The sequence below is a fragment of the Lissotriton helveticus genome, chromosome 5_1, assembly GCF_964261635.1.
Source record: "Lissotriton helveticus chromosome 5_1, aLisHel1.1, whole genome shotgun sequence".
Lineage (NCBI taxonomy): Eukaryota > Metazoa > Chordata > Amphibia > Caudata > Salamandridae > Lissotriton > Lissotriton helveticus.
Window position 1 is genome coordinate 999,358,223 of NC_136065.1, and position 23,779 is coordinate 999,382,001.

The window sequence follows — 23,779 nt, forward strand, 5'->3', positions numbered from 1 at the left end:
TGTATACTACTTTCTGCGCCAGGAACGCAGAACCATGCAAAAAACTGACAACTGGTGCCATGAAACTAGGGCCCTGAAAGGGAAGACCTGAACCCTAGAAATCAGTTTGCAGAACGGGGAGGATGGGCGGGGCGGTAAGGAATCCATCACTGAAAGACACGTTAGTGATAGATTCCTTACCTTCGAATAAATACCCCAGCAAAACAAACCCGAGTGGTGGGTCTGCGAACAAGATTACACCAGATAGTCACGGAGAACAGAACGGCCAAAGAAGCCATCTCTCGGGAAAAATGCTTGGTAAACGTGTGCAGCGAGGCCCACGTAGCTTCCTGACAAATGACCTGCAAGGGAACACCGCATCTTAAGGCAGTAGTAGCTGCCGTCGCCCTGGTAGAATGGGCACGCAGCCCACAGGAGGCTCCTTTTTAGCCAACGAGTAACATGATTTGATGCACAGAACGAACCACCGAGAGATGGTCAGTTTGTACATGGCCCGAACTTTTTTTGGCGCCCAAGTAGCCAACAAAAAGTTGGTCATGCACCGGAAACGGTTGTGTGCGCTTCAGATAGAACGAGAGCGCACGTTCTGGGTCCAGACAGTGGATCCTCTTCCTCTTTTGAAGGATGCGGAAAAAATGTGGGCAAAGTGATTGTCTTACCGATGCGGAAGGGCGTGATAACCTTTGGCAAAAAAGAAGATGGTCCTCAAAACCACCATGTCCGGATGAACAGAAAGAAAAGGAGTTTTAGAAGAAGGAGCCTGGAGCTCACTCCCTCTTCTGGCAGAGGTGATAGCTACCAGGAAAGCAGTCGAGAGTGAGAAGAAATAAGGGACAGTAATGAAGGAGCTCAAAGGGAGCGCAAATCAGATAGGTCAAGACAAGATTTAAGTCCTATTGAGGCATTATGAAAGGCATGGGACGAAACGTGTATGTAATGCCGTCGAGGAAGAGATTAACCGGGACTTAAAAAGAGAAGGCTGATCTGGAAGCCATAGGAAGGCAGAGGGCCGAAAGATAACCTTGGATAGTGCCCAGAGCAGAGCCTTTTCGGCCAAAGAGAAGGAACAGAAGGACTACGGAAAGAGGGGCAGAACGGGGATCCACAGCCTTTGCTGTGCACCATACCACAAATTTGTTCCACCTGCAGGCGTATACCGTTTTTGTGGAGGGACGCCTGGCTGCCAGAATGACATCACAGACTACGGGAGGAAAGTCGAAAGCGGTCAACTGTCGCCGCTCAATCTCCAAGCATTGAGGTGGAAGCTGGGCAGGATCGGGTGGTGGACCGTCCCCTGCTGCTGCGACAGAAGATCCTCCCAAAGAGGCAGTTGGATTGGGGGAAATCGATTATGCGGAGCAGCTCGGGATACCAGTATCTTTGTGCCCAATCCGGAGCCACAAGGAGGACTTTAGCCCGGTCGAGCCAAATCTTCAGCACTCTGGGCAGAAGTGGTATAGGCGGAAAGACGTACAACAGACGGCAGCTCCACTCGCGACGAAAAGCATCGCAGAGCGAGTGCCGCCTTGGAAATTCCAACACAAAGAACTGTTTACACTGCACGTGCTCTTCGGTGGCGAATAGATCTAACCATGGCTCTCACCACTGTAGAAAAAGACCTTGTGCCACATCAGAGTTCAGACGCCATTCCAGATCCATCATGCACCGGCGGCTGAGTTTGTCCGCCCTGGCGTTCAGAGAACCTGCCAGGTGTTGAACCACCAAGGTAATGACTTGATGTTCCAGAAATGTCCAGAGGCACAGAGCCTCCTGACATATGGTCCAGGACCCCACCCACCCTGTTTGTTGCAATACCACATGGCGGTGGTCTTGTCCGTGAACACCTGCACTACACTTCCCCGGACAGAGTGAAGGATATGGAGTCTGGACTCCGCCGGAGACCAGAGGCCTCCGATCTCCGCCTCTCCCAAGAAGCCACCCCATCCCAGAAGGGACGCATCAGTCATACCCGTGTGCTCCGGTTGGGGAAGGGAGAGAGATCTACCATTGACCCAATCGCGATTTGTGAGCCACCACTGCAATTGTCGTGCAGTGCCCTCAGAGATCTGGACATGATCAGACAGGTTGCCCTGATGCTGTACTCACTGGAACTTCAGGTCCCACTGCAGAGACCGCATATGCCATCTGGCATGTTGCACTAGCAGGAGGCAATCAGGCCCAGGAGCCGGAGGGTCGTCCTGACAAACCCAGGATAGAGGCTGAAAGATCAGAATCATAGCCTGAATATCCAGGACTCGCTGCTCGGGAGGATAAACCTGAAACTGCGTCGAATCCAGGAGGCGCGAGGGCGGTGTCGCCCGAACACCCGGCCCCGTCACGCGAGCGTCGGGGGGGGGGGGGTCGGGAGTCGGAAGAGCGATGACGTCTCTTCGACTTCTTGTGCTTACTAGAGGACTTAAGAGCAGACTGCCGGAGCGAGTAGTTTGTGGGAACGCTCCCGCCTAGCTTTAGACGTCGGGGCCCGACAGTCTGAGCTGGGCTCGTCGTCGTGGCTCAGGCAATATAGACACCGGCGGTGGGAGTCAGTAACCGACAGTCGCAGTCGGCGCAGGGTTTAAACCCGGGCATCCTTACCGGCGTCGTTAGACTTCAAAAAGGATCAAAAATGATCGAAAAAGTTGTGTCAACAATTGACTATGGTGTACCACTTTTCCCAAATCTGCGCTGCTGGCGCGGAAAAAAGAAGAACTGACATCAGAGCGCGAGGGCGTCGTCTAAGTAGTCTGGCGACGTCATCCCGGCGCCAATGACTCAGATGACGGACGCGGAGCCGCAGACGACGCCTACCGACGCGCAGGGGTACCGCTACACAAAAGTTTCCGGATCCAGTCTGACGCCTGGGGTTATTCTTTCTAAGGTAAGGAATCTAATACTAACCTGTTTCTTTCAGATAAGCAGCCTAATCAAACAGAAAGCCTAATCTCAGACAAATCTGCACAATTCCAACACAACACCGTTAAAGGCCCAAGAAGGACGTGATGGCCAGAAAACGCACTCCAGTCAGAACAACCGGCCTAAGGCGGCCCAGACTCAACCAGACCCAGGAATCACGGAGGAGGATGATGAGGATACGGCAGAGGGTGAGGAAGGAGCCCTGCCAGGAGTCTCTGGATGGTGGTCGGTCAGGGCATGGAACATACTGCCATCAAACGGAAGATCAATGAGTCGCTCTCGAATATTCTCTGGGAATACACCGTCCCAAAGCCAAGCACGGCGGCAGAGAGCGATTGAGTAAGCCATGGCCCTGTTTAACACCTCTGAAATATCCAGGGTGGAGTGGAGAATAAATGCTGCCAGCTCCCAGCCATCCAACGCATGATGCCACAAGTCCACCTGAGCACCCTCCAGGGACGCTGCAGATCCCTGAGACTCAGCAGTCCCACAAATAGGATGGCTGAGTCAGCAACCACAAGGTGTTTAGGGCCCGCAGGGCAGCACTGGTCAAGGCTAACATATTGCACCCCCAAGAGTCCAGCCAGCGGGCCTCTCGGGACGGCGGAGTCAGCAGTGGCAGCAGGGAGGGGAAAAGCAGTCCGCCAAAGACCACTGGAGGCAGAAGGGTGGAGGGAAAGGCACGCCGGGTCACGCAGCGCCGGAAGATGCTGGTGCAAAAGATGCTGAGGCACCGGATCCCCTGAGGCAGGATGCCTTCAAGCACCAGTCAAGGAAGAGAGCAGTGAACCTTCAAATGGAAGCAATAGTTCCCTCCCAGAGCCCTGGTGGAGGACCTCCAGTAGATGGTCCGCCGGAAAGTGAGCCATCGGGTCACCAATATGCAGGATGCCCACAGCCGTGGACACTGCAGGGGGCGAAAGCCGCACCCGCATCCTAAGGGCCCAGCGACGGGGAAAGCAGCTCCTCCGGGGGCGACGGCTGCAAACTAGGGCGGCCATCCCTGAGGCCAAGCGGGGCGTGCAAGGGCCAGACCTGGAAGTCAGAAGGGGCCAACGAATGAGGGACCTGCCGCTCTTCTGACAAACACCTCTGCCTCAGGAAGGGCTGAGATCGGCCCTTAGACGCCGGTGAAAAACAGAACACAAGGCGACCAGTCTCCGAGGGGGATAACTCGAAAATACAGGCTGCCTCCGGAGGAGCATCCGAAGATGAATTCGTGGCACAATTTCTGCATAGAGCCTGCACCCTCCGGCATCGCCGAACCAGGTTCCTCCCAGGCGCCCCGCACCTGGGAGCGGAGACCAGAGCTGGACCCGGTACTGACCTCCACAGAGGTAGCCAAGGAAAAGGAAAAAAAACAGACGTAGGCGCGTCGGGCGGGTCTATGTGACCTCTGACATCACGTGTGCAGACGACGCCTGGGCGGAATTGTGTGCCCCAGCTCGCAAGATTGATGTGGCAAAAAAATTTTTTCCAGATCCAGTCTCACGCGCCTGGGGATAATTCTACATGAAGGAATCTGCAGCTAGTAGTCTTTATCAGATGTGTCTTTCACATAGTCCAGGCAACAGTGTCAAGTAAACATGTGCAAGGATGGGGCAGTGGTTGCAGCCTTTGCGCTGGTGGAATGAGCATTCAACCCCACAGGAGGATCCTTTGCCAAGCAGAGCATATTTTAAAGAAAAGACCAACCCATCAGGAGATGGTCCATTTCTGAACAGCCCGACCTTTCTCACCCACATAGCCAATGAACAGTTGATCATCCACCCAAAAGTCTTTTGTGCGATCAAGATAATAAGAATACACATTTGGATTTAGACAGTGGAGTCTTTCCTCCTCCTTGGAAGGAGGTGGGGAGGAAAAGAGGTAGGCAGTGTGATAAATTGTCCCACACGAAAAGACATGACAACGTTAGGAAGGAATGATGGTGTGGTCCGAAACACCACTTTATCCGGATAGAAAGAAAAGAGGGCTTAGAAGATGAGCCTGCAGCTTGCTCACCCTGTGAGCAGAAGTGATGGCAACAAGAAAGGAAGTTTTGAGAGTCGGCAACCTGAAGGGACAGTTATGAGGAGACTTGAAGGGAGCACACAGGTGAGAACAAGATTTAAGTCCCATGGGGGCATTACAAAAGGAGATGGAGGGAACAGAGAAGTAAGGCCCTAAAAGAATCTGTTAACTATAGGAGATTCGAATAAAGAAGGCTGATCTGGCAGCCGAAGAAAAGCACAGATGGCTGCAAGGTAACAATTAAGAGTGCCCAAAGCATATCCCTGATGGAAAGAAAATACAAAAGGACCTCAGTGGCACGGGGGTAGGGATACTGATCCAGCCTTCGCTGTGCACCAGGCCATAAATGTGTTCCATCTACAGGCGTGTATCGTTTTAGTGGAGGGAAGCCTGGCTGCCAAGAAACCAGACTTTGGGCGGAAGGTTGAAAGCAGTCAACTGCCGCCACTCAACCTCCACGCAAGGAGGTTGAGACGGGACAGGTTTGTGTGAAGAACTCTTCCCTGCTGCTGTGACAGAAGATCCTCTCGAAGGGGCAGTCTGATCAGAGGATCAATGGCCATGCCTGAAGGTCAGGGTACCAGACTCGTGCCCAGTAAAGAGCTCCAAGAATAAATTGAGCCAGGTCACGCTTGATCTTCTTGAGCACTCTGGGCAGAAGTGGTACAGGCAGGAGACATACAGGAGGTCGAAGCTCCACTCTACGAAAAGTAGCCGGGCAAGCGCCACCTTGGAAACTCAAGCATGCAAACTGCTGACATTGCGCTCTCTCTTCAGAGGCGAACAGACCAAGACTCAACCGGCCACTGAAAGACCCTGTGCCATTCATGAGCGACAATGAACTGACGTCTTGTCTGAGTTGGTCTGCCATAGCATTCAGGAAGCCCACCAGGTATTGGAACCACCAGGGTTATGTCCTGAAGTTCCAGCCGTGTTCAGAAGCAGCGAGCCTCTAGAAAGTGTACATGACCCTGCACGGTCCTGTTTGTAGCAGTACCACATCGGTAAACACCTGCAACGCTTTCCCCTTGAGATGGAAGGAATACTTTCAGTGCCAGTTTGATCCAAAAAATGGATATGGTGGCTGAACTCTGCCGGAGACCAGAAGCCTCTCAACTCTGGGATGGGGTACCCGTACCCATCCCAGAAGTGACTCATCCGTCGGTCAGATCTGGTTGGTGAAGAGAGATTGGCCGCTGTCCCAATTTTGGTTTGTTAGCCACCACTGCAGTTTGTGAGCAGGTCCCTTCGAGAGCTGCATGTAGTCGGAAAGAGGCCCCTGATGTTGCGCCCACTGGTACTTCAGGTCCCACTGCAGAGCCTGCATATGCCATCTGGCATTATACGCCAGCAGGATCCCATGAGGATGAGCTGCCTCAGTCACTCACCGCAGTCCGGCATAGTGAATCAGTATACCCCGAATATTCCGGACTCGCTGCACAATATGATCAGTCCGAAACTGCACTATATCCAGAACCGCCCAGATGAAAGGAGCGTCAGGTGTGACTTCGGCACATTGATACTGAACCCTAGCGAATGCAGGAGGTCTGCTGTAGTATGGAGGTGAGAGGAAACAGCCGTCGAGATAGGGAGAAGACTGGAACCCCTGATCTGCACAGATGAGATGCCATCACCTTTGTAAATACCAGAGGCACACTGGTATGGCCAATGGGGAGAACGGCTAATTGAAAGTGCTTTTGGCCCACAGTGAACTGGCAGGATGGGGATATGAGAGGATAAGGTTACTTACCAGTAAGCATCAGTTTGTGGCATGTAGAGCTGTAGATGTTCCCATACAAAACAAACTGCAACCTATTACACTTTCAGCAGTCAGCATTGGCTTACACCTTCATCAGACTACACCTCACTGCAATAGCTGCCTATCTACGAAATAGGCAGCATCGGTTGATTACCCGTAATTAAAGCTTTCATGGAAGGACGAGTCATACCACCAAGACTCCCACCTGCCCCAGTGTGGAATCTTAACAGTCCTCACACGATCAATGGGTCCAACTTATGAACCCATGCACAAATTTGAACCACAGTTCCTCTTGGAAGACCGCTTTCCTCATTGCAATCACTTCTTTGAGGAGAGTGGGTGAACTACAGGCACTAACCGTAAAAACTTTTTTCCAACTACACAGAGACAAAGTGGGTCTTTGTACCGACCACAATTTTTTTTAATTTAAGGTAGTATCTGCATTTCACATAAATCAGTCGGTGGAATTACCTGTATTCTTCCATCAAATTGATTCTGTTGCAGAGTGAGCTCTACACACTTTAGATGTCAGAAGCGCACTCTAGTACAACATCAAAATGACAAAATAATTTCGTAAAACTAAACCAACTTTGTTGCTTTGGCACCACCACACAAGGGGAAGCTGATCTCCAAATCTGATATTGCAAGGTGGATTGTTAAGTGCATTCAAACTTGCTATGCAATAGCAAAGAGGACACCAACTGCACCTGCTAGAGTGCAATCCACTCGCAAGCTCAGGGCCACTATGGCTTACTTAGGAAAGATTTGCAAAGCCGCAACATGGTCTACACCGCATATTCACCAAACACTATTGTGTAGATGTATTAGCGAGACAACAAACTAATGTGGGTCAAGCAGTACTTCAAACCAGGATAGCCACCGCCTGGGGAGGATACTGCTATATAGTCTATGCAAAGCGTGTGATCTACAGCTCACATGCCTTGAGCACAAGCATCTTGCAAGACCAACGCCACCAGCCAGTCTCCTGGGTCAAGGGCAGACAGAACTTGGGACTAGGGTGAGTATTTTGAACAACTTCTTCGGAGAAGTTGATGGCCCGGAGGTCTTTTGTCCTTTTTGGGTACCAGAAAGTAGCAGGAACAACCACCACAACCTACTTCTGGCACAGATACTGTCTATAGCTCCCCTTGGCCTAGAGAGCTGGTACTTTTTGGTGGAGGAGTGCCAATTCATCCATCGTCATGCGACCGTAAGAAAGTGGCATGGAGGGAGGGGGTAGTGTTGAAGGGGAGGAGTAGCCCTTTGGGAACATTTGCAGAACCCACCTGTCTGATGTGATGGATTGGCAGAGGAGAAGATGGCGGATCTGGCCACCCAACTGGGTGTTGATGGGCCTGAAACGCCAGATTAACAGGTCTGGAGGCTGTGGGGTGGGGCTGGTCCCATGTCCAATCACAGCTTGTGTGACTGGACAGGACATGGCTGGGCACTCCTGTAGCCACATAAGGGGCAAGAGTCAGACCAAGGTGGACGTGACGTAGCCGCGAGGCCCAAGGATCTGGCTGTAGCGAGTGAATCCTTGAACCACTCCAGCGTAGTAGGCCATGTTGCCAAAACAGCAAGTGCCATCAAAGGGCATGTCTATCAAGGAAGACTGGACCTACCCAGGGAAGCCGAAAGTCCTCAATCATGCGTAGCGTCTAACAGTTACGGACATAGCAATTGTTATGCCCACTGATTTGTGGTATCCACGATAACATATGGTGAATTTGGCTGAGTCTCTTCACTCTGCTTGACAGAACGGCCCAGGTCTCCTCTGAGCACGAAGCAGCACCTGCATGGACGTACCCCAGATGGTGGGAGTATCGCCCCAAGAGCTATGCGGGATTCACCGACCGCAAGGTCAAGTTGGAAGAGGAGAACATCTTCCCAAGATGGTCAAGCTTCCTGGATTCCCTATCTGGGGGAACGGAAGGGAATAGGCCTTTTGATGAAGACTTAGACTACCAAACTCTCAGGGGAGGGGTGTTGGGTCAGGAATGCTGGGACGCCCGGAGCGGGCGGTGGGCAATAGTCCTATTCACAGGGAACCCCTGAGTTGGGCTTGGATAAAGTGCCCAGATGGACACCCATGAATGCTTCCTTGAACAGCAAAAGTGGTTCAGAAGAGGAAGCTGCAGGCTGGAGCACCTGTCAGGTTAGTCCTGAATGCAATTAGGGAGCTCGAGGCAGAGGACCTCGGCAGCCACTACCACCACCACCACCACAGGATAGGAAACTCCCTCCTCCCTAGCCCCGGTAGGTTGAGAAAGTAAGCTAATGCCAAGGGATGTGTCCAGGCCACAGGCATCACCTAGGTCTATTTGCCAGTCCGCTTACTCAAGCTGGTCAGTTAAAGGGTCCAGTGGCCCCTCCCAGTCCTCATCCCCCACCTTCTGGTCCAAAAGGAACTCCAGGAAAGAACCATCCCTTCCAGCATTGGTATATGGTACAGCTCTGTGTCCACTTCGGGGAGAATTATGTGGTTAGCTGAGACAGGGGGGCATGTTAGACGCCAGATTCGAAGTCTGGGAAAGGGCGAGTGAGTTCCACCGGTGTCAGCCGGACCAAGGGGGGAGCCTCAGGAGCCAGGCCACCGGCAAATTCCCAGGGTCCTCGACAGACTCCACGGGGCCCGTAGGCACTGGCGGAGCCAGCCTGCCCAAATAGGAGGTACATGTCTCAGAACTTCTGCATCTGGGCAGGAGACTTTCTGGTTACTGGAAAGGGAGGGAGATGCGAAGCAGCCTCAGAAATAGGCCCCGAAGACAGACCATTCGAGCAACGACACTCTGGATTCTTAGTCGTGTTGGGCGACCGACTGGGTTAAGTCTAAGAACACATGAACTTACTAGACTTCTTCCACTTCCCTGACTTACCCGAAGATCTCCCCGACTACTTCCAGTGCGAGTATTGTGAGCTCCGTGACTGTTTGCGAACTTTCCCTCAAACAAGAGTAACTGAGCAGAGCGTCGTGCCACCAGTAGCTTTCGGGACAGATATTGCAAAGCTTTCGTGTTCAAGGCCCCTCACACGGAGCACGACTTTGGGTCGGGCCATACTCCAGACATCAAAGGCACATGAGGTGCAGATCCACCACGGACATCATCCGGTGACAGGAACTGCTGAGTTTGAAGCCGGTCCTTCGCTGGGACATCCGAAACCAACAAAAAGTAAAAAAAAGTTAGTAAAAAAAAAAAAACTGGCCTGGGGTAGGTCTCCCTGGAACTGCACTGGGCTGGTGCGATAAAAGACCAGACGTCAGTGTGCATGGGCAGCAGCATCTATGTAGATTCCGGCAATCATCCCAGCGCACGATGCGCTGGTGAAGGATGGGGAGCCGACATACACCACCTAGGGTACTTCTGAAAAAATCTGGCACCAGACAGACGCCTGGGGGGAATTCTACGGTAAGGAATATTCAACTAACATGTGTCTCTACCCTATACATCCTTACCCATCTGTAATGACAGTGAACTACCACATTATGCATCATGCTTTAGTAATAAATTAATGAAAAGTGAATTTTTAAACATTAACTGGGAATCATTATTGCTACTGCCCAGATTAAATGCTATTAGTGAGCCAAGAGGCAAGCCAGGGACCATGTGTACCATATTATATATATATATATATATATATATATATATATATATATATATATATATTTAATTCTGGTTATACATGGAGCAAACATTTAGTCTAGTAAAAAGGTGTACAGCAGAAATGGTGAACTTTCATATTTGACTGTGCTCTCATGTGAAAGAAAAAGGCAGCTCCATAAAGACAAAATATTTGCTTAAGATCGCACAATTTGAGACCAGATCATGGATCAAGTCCATAAGTTAGGCAACGTAGATTAATCAAGTTATCAGACCTGCAGGTCTAGTAACATTTTTATGATGTTGAACCCTGCAAGCCGGTTACTTTAAACAGTAAAAACAATGCAAAGTGGTCTCACCTTTATCGGTGGAAGAAACCAGCTCTATAGATCCTCTGAGTGTCCTCCCTCTTCTCTTCGGTGGAGAGTCAATTTTATCCGATAACAAAATGGACTTCGACTCAGTTAGTGAAGTCCTAACATCCTCAGTTTCAATAGAAAGGGATTTGTGGTTTGTTTGACTAGTTTCAAGCTTTCTTCTTAATCGTCCGGGAGTTTTGTCATTTTTATCTTCCACCTTCAAGGTTCGTTGTAGTCCCTTTTCAGGGTTCTTTCTAATGCTTGACATCTTGGACTGGGGATGCGGCAACAATTCATTTTCTGAAATTAAATTTCATTTGTGAGGACTAGAAAGGTTTTTCATAAACAACTGAAAAGTCACTAACTGAAACAGAGCAGTATCATGCTGCATGAACATTGGTGTGCAATCTCTTCTCCAACAATACAAACCCACAACTTAATTAGGGTTACTGGAAAAAAAAATGGATACACACACATATATATACATATATATATACACACACACACGTCAAAACAATTACCTTCTGTGGCTTCCTGAACAGTGGAACTTCCTGTTTGGTCCATTGTGGATTTAATCTATAAAACAAAATACAGGTTAGACAAAAGCAAAAAAGTTACTTCAAAGTGCTAAAAATTATTTACACAAATTAAAATCATGCTACAGGTGGAGATCTAAAATACCTGCCTTTTCTTAAACCAACCTGGGATTAAGTGATTGGTTGAAGAGCAAGGACAGAGGGAGATTCAAAGCTCGCTAGTTAGCAAAACCGTTTTAAACTCAGATTGCTTGGTGGTGGGGAGGGTACTAGTTAAAAACATGCTGCAAGTTATATTTTGTTAACTTGTCACAAGCACTGTAGGGTTCTATTTCTCTTGAAAAGAAAAGTACTCCTTACTCACTAGCGAGTTTCAAAGGTCCCTCAAAATCTTTGAATATTTACAGCATCAATGTTAGTCACCAAGATTATAGACTTGCACAACTAGAGCACAGCTTTCGGATCATCATGAACTAATACACACAGTAAACATGGCAGCAAATATTTACGGGATGCCACTGGACAGAAAACAGACTTACTAAAGATGCTACACCCTCACAAAAAGGCAAAGAATGTCAAGACATATTGGGACTCTAAAGACTCAACTCCCTAACAATCAAAAGCAGTTACAAAGGTAGGGGGAAACGATACAGGATATCAGGACCCTGTAATGTATCCTGTATGGCCAGACTCACCAATGGCAATGTCCCTATGTCGATCAGTAGATTTGTCAAGCACTTCATGTCGCCCGTGAGGGTATCTAGGCACTGGCAGAGTCCAGTTGATTAGCCAAATAGCAGGTCTTCAGGGAGATTGGGAACTCTGAAAGATGGGGGATGTCCTGAGATGAAAGGGTAGCTTGCTCCATGTCTATGCTGTTAGGTAAGAGAAGGAGCAACATCTGCATTGGATAAGTCAGATGTGAGGGTTTGCATTCGAGAAAGGGACATGGAGCAGATGTCTAGTGGGCTGATGGAAGTTCAGGCAGTGGTATCAGTGGAGAAACCACCGGATAGGGAAACAGGTTAGATGCTGCAGGAAACTAAATGAAGAATATGGTCTACTTAATGGAGGATAACTAATTCCTACATGTTGTAGAGTAGGCTACGGAAGAGAGGGATTCAGAAAAGGGGGTGGTGATGAACCGAGTGTCTGAATTAAGCAGACCACTCTTACCCAGTCCAAAGATCAGGGCTTGATCCATCACAGTTATTTAGCTCACTGCCCCATCCCAGCTCAGAACCTGGCTATATGCAAATTAGTCTGTCCCTGGCCCAGTGCATCATGGGAACAGGGCAGACCAAACTACCAAGCCAATTCTTCACCAGAAAGGAGACAAGCTTCCGGGGACCGGTTTCTGGCATTTCAGCCGTCGTCGGCCCGGCTTGCTTGAATCCTGATGGAGCAGTGAGCAAGGGACTCATGTCTGAGTATACCCTGCCACACCTATAGTGCCCGGTAGCTTGTTTCCTTCCCAGTATAAGAATTGGCTTGGTAGTTTGGTTTGCCCTGTTCCCATCATGCACTGGGACAGGAACAGACTAATTTGCATATAGCCAAGTTCTGAGCTGGGATGGTGCAGTGAGCTAAAAAACGGTGATGGATCAAGCCCTGATCTTTGGACTGGGTAAGAGTGGTCTGCTTAATTCAGGCACTCTGTTCATCACCACCCCCTTTTCTGAATCATTTTGTCCACCGTAAGCGTGGAAGGGTATACTCAGATGAGAGTCCCTTGCTCATTGCACCATCAGGATTCAAGCAAGCCGGGCCGACGAGGCTGAAATGCCAGAAACCGGTCCCCGGTAGCTTGTTTCCTTCCCAGTATAAGAATTGGCTTGGTAGTTTGGTTTGCCCTGTTCCCATCATGCACTGGGATAGGAACAGACTAATTTGCATATAGCCAAGTTCTGAGCTGGGATGGTGCAGTGAGCTAAAAAACGGTGATGGATCAAGCCCTGATCTTTGGACTGGGTAAGAGTGGTCTGCTTAATTCAGGCACTCTGTTCATCACCACCCCCTTTTCTGAATCATACGGAAGAGAGGGGTCATGAAACAGTGCAACAAGCAGATTTGCAAAAAAATGAAATTAGTGTTGGCCATTAGCCAAGTCAACTAATTACCCTTTGGAAACACGGTTCGCAAAACGTCTCACTGTGATTGCTATACTTCTAAGGAAGTCTGTTAAAGTGTATTATAAGCAGGTCTTCCATTTAACGAAATCTTACAGCTGACAAATATTAGCAATTTGAGGAAGCCAACAAGTTACAAAACATCATGCATTCACTGTGGCAGGTGTTGTCCATTTCCATCCCAGACCGATGTAGGTGCACTACTGCTGTAAAGTTAAGACAAGTGTAAGAAAAAGAAGATATACACTTCAGGAATCTGATAAAAAATATTCTTCAGGTCACCCGATTGAATAGCCTGACTGCTGAAGAGTAACAACGAGTTACACCGAATATACAAGTGAAACAACTATAACTTTCGTCCACTAGACCAGAAGTATGGGAAATCAAAGATGTTTCAGTGGAGCAGGGCGAACAGTACAAAAGATTACCTGCAAAGCAATAAGCAAACAAATCTTTGTCACACAGGTTCGAGGAGCAAGTAATTTAACGGTAACTTCAGGTTTCCTGTAATTGATCATGAAATCAGAAGCAGAATCAGCTTACTTGAGGGATAAGTATTCAGGCACAAACTTGCTATTTTTCCGTGTGTGTGTCATTTGCGGAGGCGGGAGAAGCAATACAGGCACCAGAGAATACCATTTTGTTTGACAGGTCAAAAATGCCCCAGAATGAAGTCAAAAAACGACAACGCAATATAGAATCTGTCATTAAGTACACTGCATCTCTTGCACCCACTTCTAGCTGTTAAGTGCTGCATGCAACATTACAGAATCCACTTTTGGGTGATCCATCATGCAAAGTGTGGAGGGCAAACGTGTGTACACTACAGATACTCTCGAATTCAGGAGAAAAAAAAATTAATCAGGTCAGGTGGATGTACTGGTAATTGAAAAAACACTTTAAAAAAAAAAAGTTAATACAAAAGGAAAGCTATTTTATCACTAAACTTTTAAGATTTTACCTTGCTTTCCTTGGGTGTATCAAACAACTCTTCAATGCCGCTGTAGTTCAATTCTGAATCTGAGAGTGTAGGTTTAACCCGTGTGCTCGCTCTTAACAAGGGAACCACTCTTTCTTTCGGGGTCCTTAAAAGTCTTGATATTCCTCTGAGATCTTCTAAAGGAGAAGACTTCTGTTTTGGCGAGGCCATTAACCTCTTTATTCCCATCAGATCCTCAACTGGCTGCGTTTTATTTTTGGGAGTTTTCATAATGCGGCTTATACCAATCATGTCTTCAACTGGTTGAACCTTTTGCCGGAGTCTCTGCTTGGCATATATGCTATATTCTTCGGGAGTCCTCATCAATCGTCGGATCCCCAAATTGGACTCAATAAGCTTCCCTTTTTGCTTGGGAGTTTTCATAATGCGGCTTACTCCAGCCATATCCAATACTTCTTGTCCTTTTTCCTTGGGGGTCTTCATAAGACGCTTAATCCCTACAAGATCAAAGTCACTTTTCTCCGATCTACTTTTAGCTGCAGCAGCTAGTTCGTCTACAACAGACTGTCTCTTTGGCCTCGGAGTTCTCAGTAATCGTTTTAGCGCAACTGAATCCAGCACAGATGTTGCTTTCTCCCTTGGAGTTTTCATTAACCTCCGAAGACCTACAAAGTCATTTAATACTTTAGATTCTGTAACGTCTACTTTTGAACTACGACTTCCAGAAGACTGTGGTGTTTTGTAACTCTCCTTCCCACTTTCCAAATTTGCTGCCTTTGGTGACTTTCCTTTAGACCTCCTCTGCGACTTTGTTTGGCTGCTACTTTGAGTCTCATTACCTCTCAAGAACCTAGAAACTGCATCTTCACTGTATTGCGTGTGCTTCTTTGTAAATGGTGTGGTACTCAAAGGTGAAACTATCATCTCTCCTGTAAAAAAAAAAAAAATACGTTTAAGACCTATTAATGGATAACAGGACCAAAATAACTGAATCTGATAAATTCTGACAGAAGTCCTCTATAGTTTTATTTCTTTTTGACGTAGCTACTACTAAGGAGGAGATGCCTGAACGAGAATCCCCCAGCTGACTAAAGTCAAACAATAGGAAAGTGGGATGACATCTTCTGGATTGAGGTAACTGAAGGAGTGCCCCCTTTTGATTACTTTAGAGGGCACAAGGACTTTTTCATAGACTACTTTAAACACTCTTACTTGCCTACTGTTTAGTAGAAGTTCATTTTTGACTCCAGTGTAACTATAAGAATTTTTATTTACTTTCATAATCTGTAAAGAGATGCAGGAGCAGCATTGGCAAGTGCCAAGATCAGGCTACTGAGCTTTAAGCAACTCCCGAATTATAGACATGCCCTCATTCACTGAATGGATATGCTATAGTGCTCATTCAATACTATTTATGGGGCATAAGGTGCAAACAAAAATATGAAAACCAACCAGACTCCTCAGGTGTGAGCATTACGGACAATTCCTCTGCTGCAGCTTTTGCAGGTGTAAATGAACGTGAAGCTTTATTTTCTCCCTTAGGAGTTGTGAACATCTCAGTCATTCCTTGAAAAAGAAAAAAGTCAAAATGGAGCAATTTATTTATGGTTTAGATTGAAAAGATAACTTTGCATATTTATAGAATTGCCACAGTCAAGATAAAACAAATATTACCGAAGTATTTCCTGTACTAAGTTCTTCATCCTATAACTATAAGGGATTCAACATCTTAACTATAGGAAAAGAACCTTCTGCACCCACAAGGCAAAGGTTTGGAAGGGCACTGAAAGTACATACTAAATGCTTAACCTGGATATAAAACCTTCATGAAGTAGCCCTTAAAACTAACTAAAGCATGTTCACTGTTTGTACCTGGAAGCTACACAGTCCACACATTACGCCCACGGTCCAGGATCTTTCCATGGAAAAAGGCATCCCTTACACTGCTAAGTCATTAGTCAGCAATTCTCTGGGATACTTTTAAAAGCTCATGCCTTTCGGCTAATTTACTACCGGAGCCATACAGTCTAGGTTGAGTACATAGCCACCCTTACTGGAAGATGTTGGACTTTCTTCTTTCAAACCACACCTCTGATGAAAGTTACTGAAAAATTGGGAGGCTTCCCATATATGGGGCTGAAGATACTTGAAGCTATAAGTACCTTAATCAAGCTGCAACGTAAAAGATCAATTAAACATTATTAACCAGGAACAGGCATTAGACCCAAAGTTCTCACCCGTAAAGCTTTCATTTACATCCACTCTTTGTATTGAAGAATAATTCCTAACAACTCGTTGAGTGCGTCCTGCAAGTGGTATGGTACGTGAATGAGCTCTTCCAATAACTATTGTAGCTGGAGAATCTGCATGGCCTGTGCTGACATGGCCCTTGACTTTACGTGCCGGGGTCTGTTTAAAGGGTTAATGAACAAATTATTAGTTGCTGGTAATACGGATGAATGACAATCAAAAATATTAAATATTGTACACAAAAGTGTTTTGTATCCAGAGTTCACACACACCTTTCATAAACAGGCACGCTTAATAAAACTGGTCACACTGAGAAACACCCATGAAAAAAAAAGAAATTGGTAGAACCACACATTTACTACAGCAAGCTGTTTAACTGCCATTTTTCTCATTGCAAAAGCCAAAAGATAGAAGCGCACTCAACTTGTACCCTTAATGCTTCATGCTAAATAGACTTTCAAGCAACACTGGAGAAAGATTAAATTGTTGCATATAAATACATCGGCACCTAGCAGCTAGGGCCTCAGGCCAGTCTCTGGGCCACATGCTCCTCTTGAAGGAGTGGCACGAGTAGGGGAGTGAAAAAAGTTTAATGTATATCGTGAAAAGGAAATCAAATAAAGGAGAGATCTGTGATCAGAGCCACACTTCTGGGGAGGCAGGTGGGCTCACGTGGCAAACAGATACTTACAGGGCAAGTAACCTTTCCAGTTTGCACTACGTGTTGCTGTAGATACACATTCTCTGCATAGACTAATGCAGCACCCTTCCATAAGCAGGGACTAGCCTGGGATGATAGAGGTCTGGAATAAGGTTGTTGGGACAGTCTGGCCACAACCGTGGCTGGTGGGCGTGGGGGGCGGGGCTGCACAGCTTCGTGATTGTTAGTTTTGAGTACTACCATCCCTTGTGAAACAGATTAGAGTTCCTAAACTGTGCAGGCTAGCAGCTCACTAAGGAGTCTAAGCAAGGTTTTTATAAAGGTGGTCCCTTTCCAGTAAACTCACTGGAGCAGGGGGAACCCTGGGAAGACGAACCCTTTTGATACCTTCAGTCGAGAAGTGCCCCTTTTTGACAAGGTCATCCCCACTTTTTGGCTGCCATTTAATGCAATTTTGACAGAAGTGCACTAAGTTCCTGCTATCCAGGTCCCCAGTGCCAGATCTTTACCCAACTACTGTACAATTGTCCCCCAAATTGACAATAGTATATGGCACTCCTGGTACCCAAGGAAGACTAAAGAGAGGGCGGTAGCATGTATTGTGCCACCCTAAGAGCCCCCCCACAACACACTTACAGACTGCCACTGCAGGCTGCGTGACTTGGTGCAGAGAAAGACAACATGGCACACCTCCTAGGTGTCATGCCTGCAGACACTGCATGCAATATAGGCAAATCACCCCTACAGCAGGCCTCACAGCCCTAAGGCATATGCAGATATGCCTCTATGATGTCCAAGTCGATTCTTAGATATCAAAAGTGAATAGAGAAGCCATTTTGAGAATATGTGCTGGACACTGGTATTTACAAGTTAACCAGCTACAGGATGTCTTCACTGAAACTAAAGAGGTTTGGTATCCACGAGTCGCTGGTCCCACATGTAGAGACTGGCGCAGGCCGATCGGGTTTGGCACCAAAAGTCCACAACAAGTCTCACGTTTCTGCTTTTATCACAGCTCTTTGCCTTCTTCTTTTGGATCCGTCAAATACAGTTTCCTGGCATCAGGGGTGCCTCCCAAATGCTCAATTTGGGGCATTTTAAGGAGTGACCGGTAGTAGCTCAAAGGCTCAGTTTGCTGCAAGGGGTCAGATGCCAAAGGTATTGGTCCTGTGCAGCTCTGGTCAATCCTGATGTGGTCTCACTTGGGGGAGTGAGAGGGCATAGATCTGACCCTCAGGAGCATATGTTTTTCTTACTGGGAAGTTGCTGGTGCCATCTGGGGAGCAGCAACTCCGTGAACCAGACTTTGCTGTTTTGGTGACTGCGGACGGCTCGGGAGTAGCTCCTCTAAACACACAAGAGCATTCATTGTTCTTTGCCTCAGCGAACCAAATTGGCATGGACTCTTTACAGTGTACCTTGTTTTATTCCACTAACGAGCCAGCTGCCTATATACCTTGAACTTGGCATCCTACCTTTAAGGTGGATGCCAAGTTCAACCCTTTCAACCAGAGATCCAGACAATTGTGGATTAGGTATCTCCAAACACCTAGACCCAAGTCATTGGTTCCTTGACTTGACTGGTGCTGATGGAGTTTTGCTCAGGGGGATGGAACCATTGAAGCATCCCTCTCAGAATGGACCTCCATGAAGATGCCAAAGAAGGTTAACTGGACAGTGAGCAGTCAAAAGGCTTTTGAAGCTTTTTTTAGGAAGCTATGTGCTCAGCACTCATTCTCAAAGCTCCAGATTGTTCTTAGCAAATCACAGTGCGGACTGTTGCCTCTTAACATGGGATAGGAGCTGTCCTATCCCAGACTAACGAGGATTGTCATGACCAGCCAGTTGCTTTCATTGGCAGGTTACTCCCCAGAGAGCAGCGTTGAGCCATTGGGAGGGAAACCTTATGGTCCCTGAAAAAATTAAGACAATTCTTGTTTGGTACTCACTTCCTTGTTCAAACAGACTACATGCCTCTCAGTTGGCTGATGCAAATGAAAGGCGAAAACCCTAAACTGTTGAGATGGTCCATCTCCCTACAGGGAATGGACTTCACAGGGGAGCATAGTCTTGGGACTGACCAATGCAGATGGAGTCCAAGAGTTGAAGCATGTATTGTGACACCCAAAGGGATCCCTCACTAAACATGCAAACTGCCATTGCTGGCTGTGTGGCATGGTGCAGACGCAAGTAAGGACATGTCATGTCACACTTGGACACTGCAAGTAATGTCACCCCTACAGCAGGTTACTGTATATTATATGTGAGGACATTTGCATGAGCAGATATGACCCTGTGATGCAGATGTTTATTATTGGACATTGCCAGTGAACAGGGAAGCCATCAGAGTATATGTACTGGGCACTGGCGATTAAGAGTTCCACAGCTACATAATAGCTTAACTGAAACCAGAGATGCCTGGTATCTAACATTTTGTACTAATAAAACCACACCGATTACAGCTACGGATTTAGGAATGCATGCACCCAGAGGATACCCATTGAAAACCGAACAACCTCTAGTGTGCTGGCTGACTGGTGTAGATCAGCCTGCCACCACAGACCGGTTTCTGATCCCCTACAGCGGAACGCCCAAGCTGTACGAGGGCGGAAACAATGCCTATTCTGGCCGGAGAGGTTGTCACCTCCTCCAAGCAAGATGGCTAATCAGCATATCAAGGTAGGAGGCTTCAAGAGCCTCTGCCGCCTCGAATATGCGACCCTGGCTTACCCCAAACCTGGGAGATACCCCTCCTTGCCTGGAGGCCCACCTCCTTGCAGGTGGGCAATTTGTATGCGAAGTAGGCGCCACCCACCCAGGTCAGTCACAGCCCCAATAGGACAATTGCCTTTTTGGTGATGCAAGAATTTAGGAAACTGGTTAAGGGTTATGCCCACTTCCCATAGGAAGTGGTCATATGGGGGGGGGGGTAGTGACCCCCATGGGTAGTTAGCTCATTTACTACTCTCTACGTTTAGTATTTCGTGCAAATCCAGAACTTTAGATTCCACCGGCTACAAAGATGGACAAGGAAGAGCCGATACTCACAAGAGCAGAAGACTGCTTTGGACTTTTGGCACCAAACCCTGCTGCCGCACAGAAACTCGACAATAACAAAGACCTGACTCGTCTTGCAGCTGTGCATCCTGCACAAGCCCTGAAGAGCAGTCAGCACTTCGTCAAGCAGCCAGCATCTCCTTTTGAGTGGAGGAGCTATTCACCTGCAGTAACTGACCGCAATGTCTGGTTTAAAGAAGCTGGCTGGGTTAAAACTGGAATGGCAAAAAAAAGGATGAATTAAGGCACAGATCTTTGTACTGGGGTGAACGTTTGACATTGTTCACCATTCTGTCCATCAACTTTTCTTTTTGCAGCACTTGTCAACCCAAGTGGGGCGGGTATGCCCCGACATGGGTCCCATGCTCTCCATGCCAATGGCGTCAAGCTAGCTTGGCTGAGGGGCAAAACCCCAAAACTGGTCCAAGGAAGCTTATTTTCAAGTCTAGGGAGAACCTGGCCTGGCAGGTCAGAGTAGACTGTTCTGGAATGGTGAGCAGGAAAAAAAATTTTAAAAAATCTTTGTTAATGGATTTAGGCCCAGATCTCTGCACTGGGGTGAATGTTTGACATTGTTCAACATTCTATCCATCAATTATTCTTTTTCTTTTCACATCTGTCCACCGAACAGTAGCCACCCAGGAGGTCTGGACTGCTTCCCCATATCCTATGACGAACCTAGCCTCCTGTAGGCAGCTCCCGGACAGGTCTCAAAGCCCTTGAAGGCTTCCAAACGAACATCCGATTGTACAGTTAACATCTCCATGTACATCAAGAATTTCATCTTATTGCAATAACACTAGCAAACATACCCCACTTTAACCTTCAAGTAAATTTGGCCTTATAATAGAAGGATAGCACAGGTTAGCACTTTAACATCAAAAAACTATTTCCCTACAAAACATACATCAAGTGCTTGCTCCCACAGTGGAGTCTACCTAGGCCAGGCTAGTACATTGGCAGCCAAGAAGCAGTGCCTTCGAGGAGGAATGCAGAATCAGTGAAGAAGGCTCATATCCAAATAATTAAAATGTTCCAATGGCACACCACCACTGGGTCCATTAAAATTCTATACTGTTTAGTTGAAGATGTTGGTCTGGTCTCAAAATGGCAAGCCAAACTTATTGGCCCTGCAGATCTGAGTTTGCTGCCCATTTGCCTCTATTACCTATAATTTCAAAATAATTGCCTTTTTAAAAATGTTGATAACTTTTCATAAAGTTATACTTTGCAGCAAAGCAACTGCAAAGTAAAGGCATGCGTTTAATTAGGAGGGCAGTATTCTGGGATACCAGATATGAGAGAAATATTCAGTGTTTTGGATATTAAGATCCTTCATAGAGAATAACGTATTACAAGCAAGTTATTCAGCTTCCTGGACAACCAAATGATAACACAGCAGTGTTAAACTCTAGAAACACTTAAAGCGGTGTAGGTCTCATGAGGACTTCCTGATAATTTAGATAAAAGCCGGACAGTTCTGGATAGGGACATAAATTGGCTAATTTCAGAGATCGGATTTAAATATAATCATAATAGCCTCACATTCCAACACACAAAACAAGCATAAGGGTGCTGCAAGGTGAAAACAAATCGAAATTCTAGTTCAAACCATAGTGGGTTGGTTTTAGGGGCTGAAGTAATAACGGTCATTTAGAAAACTTGTGTAGAGGATTAAAGCAGTGCTATAAAAAGATGACAAAATACACCACACCCGAGGCTAAGAGGTCTACGAAATGCAATAGTGAAAGTCCATTCAAATGCCCACCAATATTTCAAATAAAAATCTTAAGCAGGTTTCAATTTTCTAGTCAAGGCAGCACAGAATTCAACGTGCATCCTACTCCAAAAATAATGCCATTGTCAGAGGATTATGGCAAAACATTTCTCACAAAGAAAATCTGGGTGTTTTGTTGGGTGAATCACTAGATGATTTTTTTAATTTTAGCTTTCACAATTTCTGGGGACTAATAATATACCACTTCTGAATATCATTTCATATGGGTTGCTAGGTTGGAGCAGCATCCTTTACCACAGCTTTTTTTCTGCATGCTACATGGCCTTCACACACATCTTACCTTTGATTTTGTCAGTTTCTTCTTAGTTACTTGACCTCTAACACCATGCTTAACATTTTTTACTTGAGTCCTGGCAACTCCAAGTTTGACAATGTCTGCCCACGATTTTGCAACTAGAAATAAAATAAGTCAACATATTGCACACAACCATATCAATAAAAGTATGAAATAGCACATAAGGAAATGCAAAAAAAAAACAATGTATTGTATTGCTCTAGGAAGCCTACACAGACAGAAGCATGTGTGCACAAGCACCTAAAGTTTAGCATTCACAGAAAGCTTGTTAAGTAGTCCACCAAAAACGTTAAGAAAGGAATTTTACTGAAAAACAGGCATACAGTTGATCTGACCAGAGACTGACAGATACCAGGACAGAACTTCTGGCAACAGATCAGATGTATAAGATTGTCTTGAACATAAAATACTAGCCATCATTATGTATGGCACCTCTTTTCCCTAGGCGAAGAATTAAGATTATAGTATTAAATGCACAAGACTACTCACAAGCTATGATGAGACAGCTTCAGTCTAGAAAAACCAAATAATCTAGTGCAGAGACTAAAGCAAAACCTCTGAGAAATTCATAACCTAGGCTCCCGATGTGAGATAGCATTTGCAAGTAACTAGTCCTTTCCTTGAAGAGTTGCTTAGTATTAGCTGCTTCAGAGGACAGCTTCTGGGGTGTTCTGGCATTTTACACTGTTCAGGCTCTGGGAAGGTAATGCAATACACTGCAACTGGATAACGAAGTCTGTCCCTTTGGGCAAATTACTCCAGGGGTAGCAAATTAAAGACCTACTCTAGAAGACAAATTGTAAGAACTCAAACTGTAGCCCATAGGCTCTCAATCAACCTGTGGGTAAGCCTCTCCACCTTGTGGTACAATAACTGCTTTTTTAGCATATGCGTTTGCGTAACAGCATCACAGACAAATTTGTAAGTCAAAAAAGGAAAGCCAAGTAGTCAACCCATCCCTTAATTAAAAATGGGCTGTTTTGGGAAAGTCGGATGGCCGGTCAGTGCTTTCAACACAGGGATCCAACGGTCCTGAATGAAGAACAGATCAGCCTTCTCATGAAATCAGATCTAGATCAAATGGACCTGAATAAAATTATCAACATCCTAATGTTTCAAGAAAGGAAAACAATAATTGACTACCTTCTGGCTTCGTTCTGGATTGGGTCTAGTCTTTTAGGTGATCGGGAATAGATTTGAAAAAAACAAAATAAATCAGACAGGGCACTACAGATTAGTGATCCTCAACAGGTCTGTAACCTTAGACATAGTTTGATGGCAACCTTATGAATATGCAAAAGAAGTGGATGTGGGGTCTTAAGACGTTGGCTATTGGAGAAAATCTTTCAAGTGGAAAGCCAAAATGGAAAATAGGAAACAAATGCATAAACATAGCATATCACGCCTCCATCATAGTTCCTCAACATTATTTATGACTGCCACCATTACATCACTTTCTGAAAGGTC

The 23,779-nt window shown here is 46.5% G+C and overlaps 1 protein-coding gene across 6 annotated transcripts in view; it reads right to left on the reverse strand.

The window, feature by feature from the left end:
- Positions 1 to 23,779, reverse strand: part of MKI67 (marker of proliferation Ki-67) — a 111,626-nt gene that overhangs the window by 51,496 nt on the left and 36,351 nt on the right. For all 6 annotated transcript variants that reach the window (XM_078643505.1, XM_078643507.1, XM_078643504.1 and 3 more), the window contains exons 10-15: positions 22,298 to 22,410; positions 16,489 to 16,660; positions 15,704 to 15,817; positions 14,273 to 15,180; positions 11,168 to 11,222; positions 10,647 to 10,946 (exon numbers count right to left, since the gene is read on the reverse strand). In XM_078643505.1, coding sequence (XP_078499631.1) covers positions 10,647 to 10,946; positions 11,168 to 11,222; positions 14,273 to 15,180; positions 15,704 to 15,817; positions 16,489 to 16,660; positions 22,298 to 22,410 — 1,662 coding nt within the window. The remainder of the gene's footprint in view (positions 1 to 10,646; positions 10,947 to 11,167; positions 11,223 to 14,272; positions 15,181 to 15,703; positions 15,818 to 16,488; positions 16,661 to 22,297; positions 22,411 to 23,779) is intronic.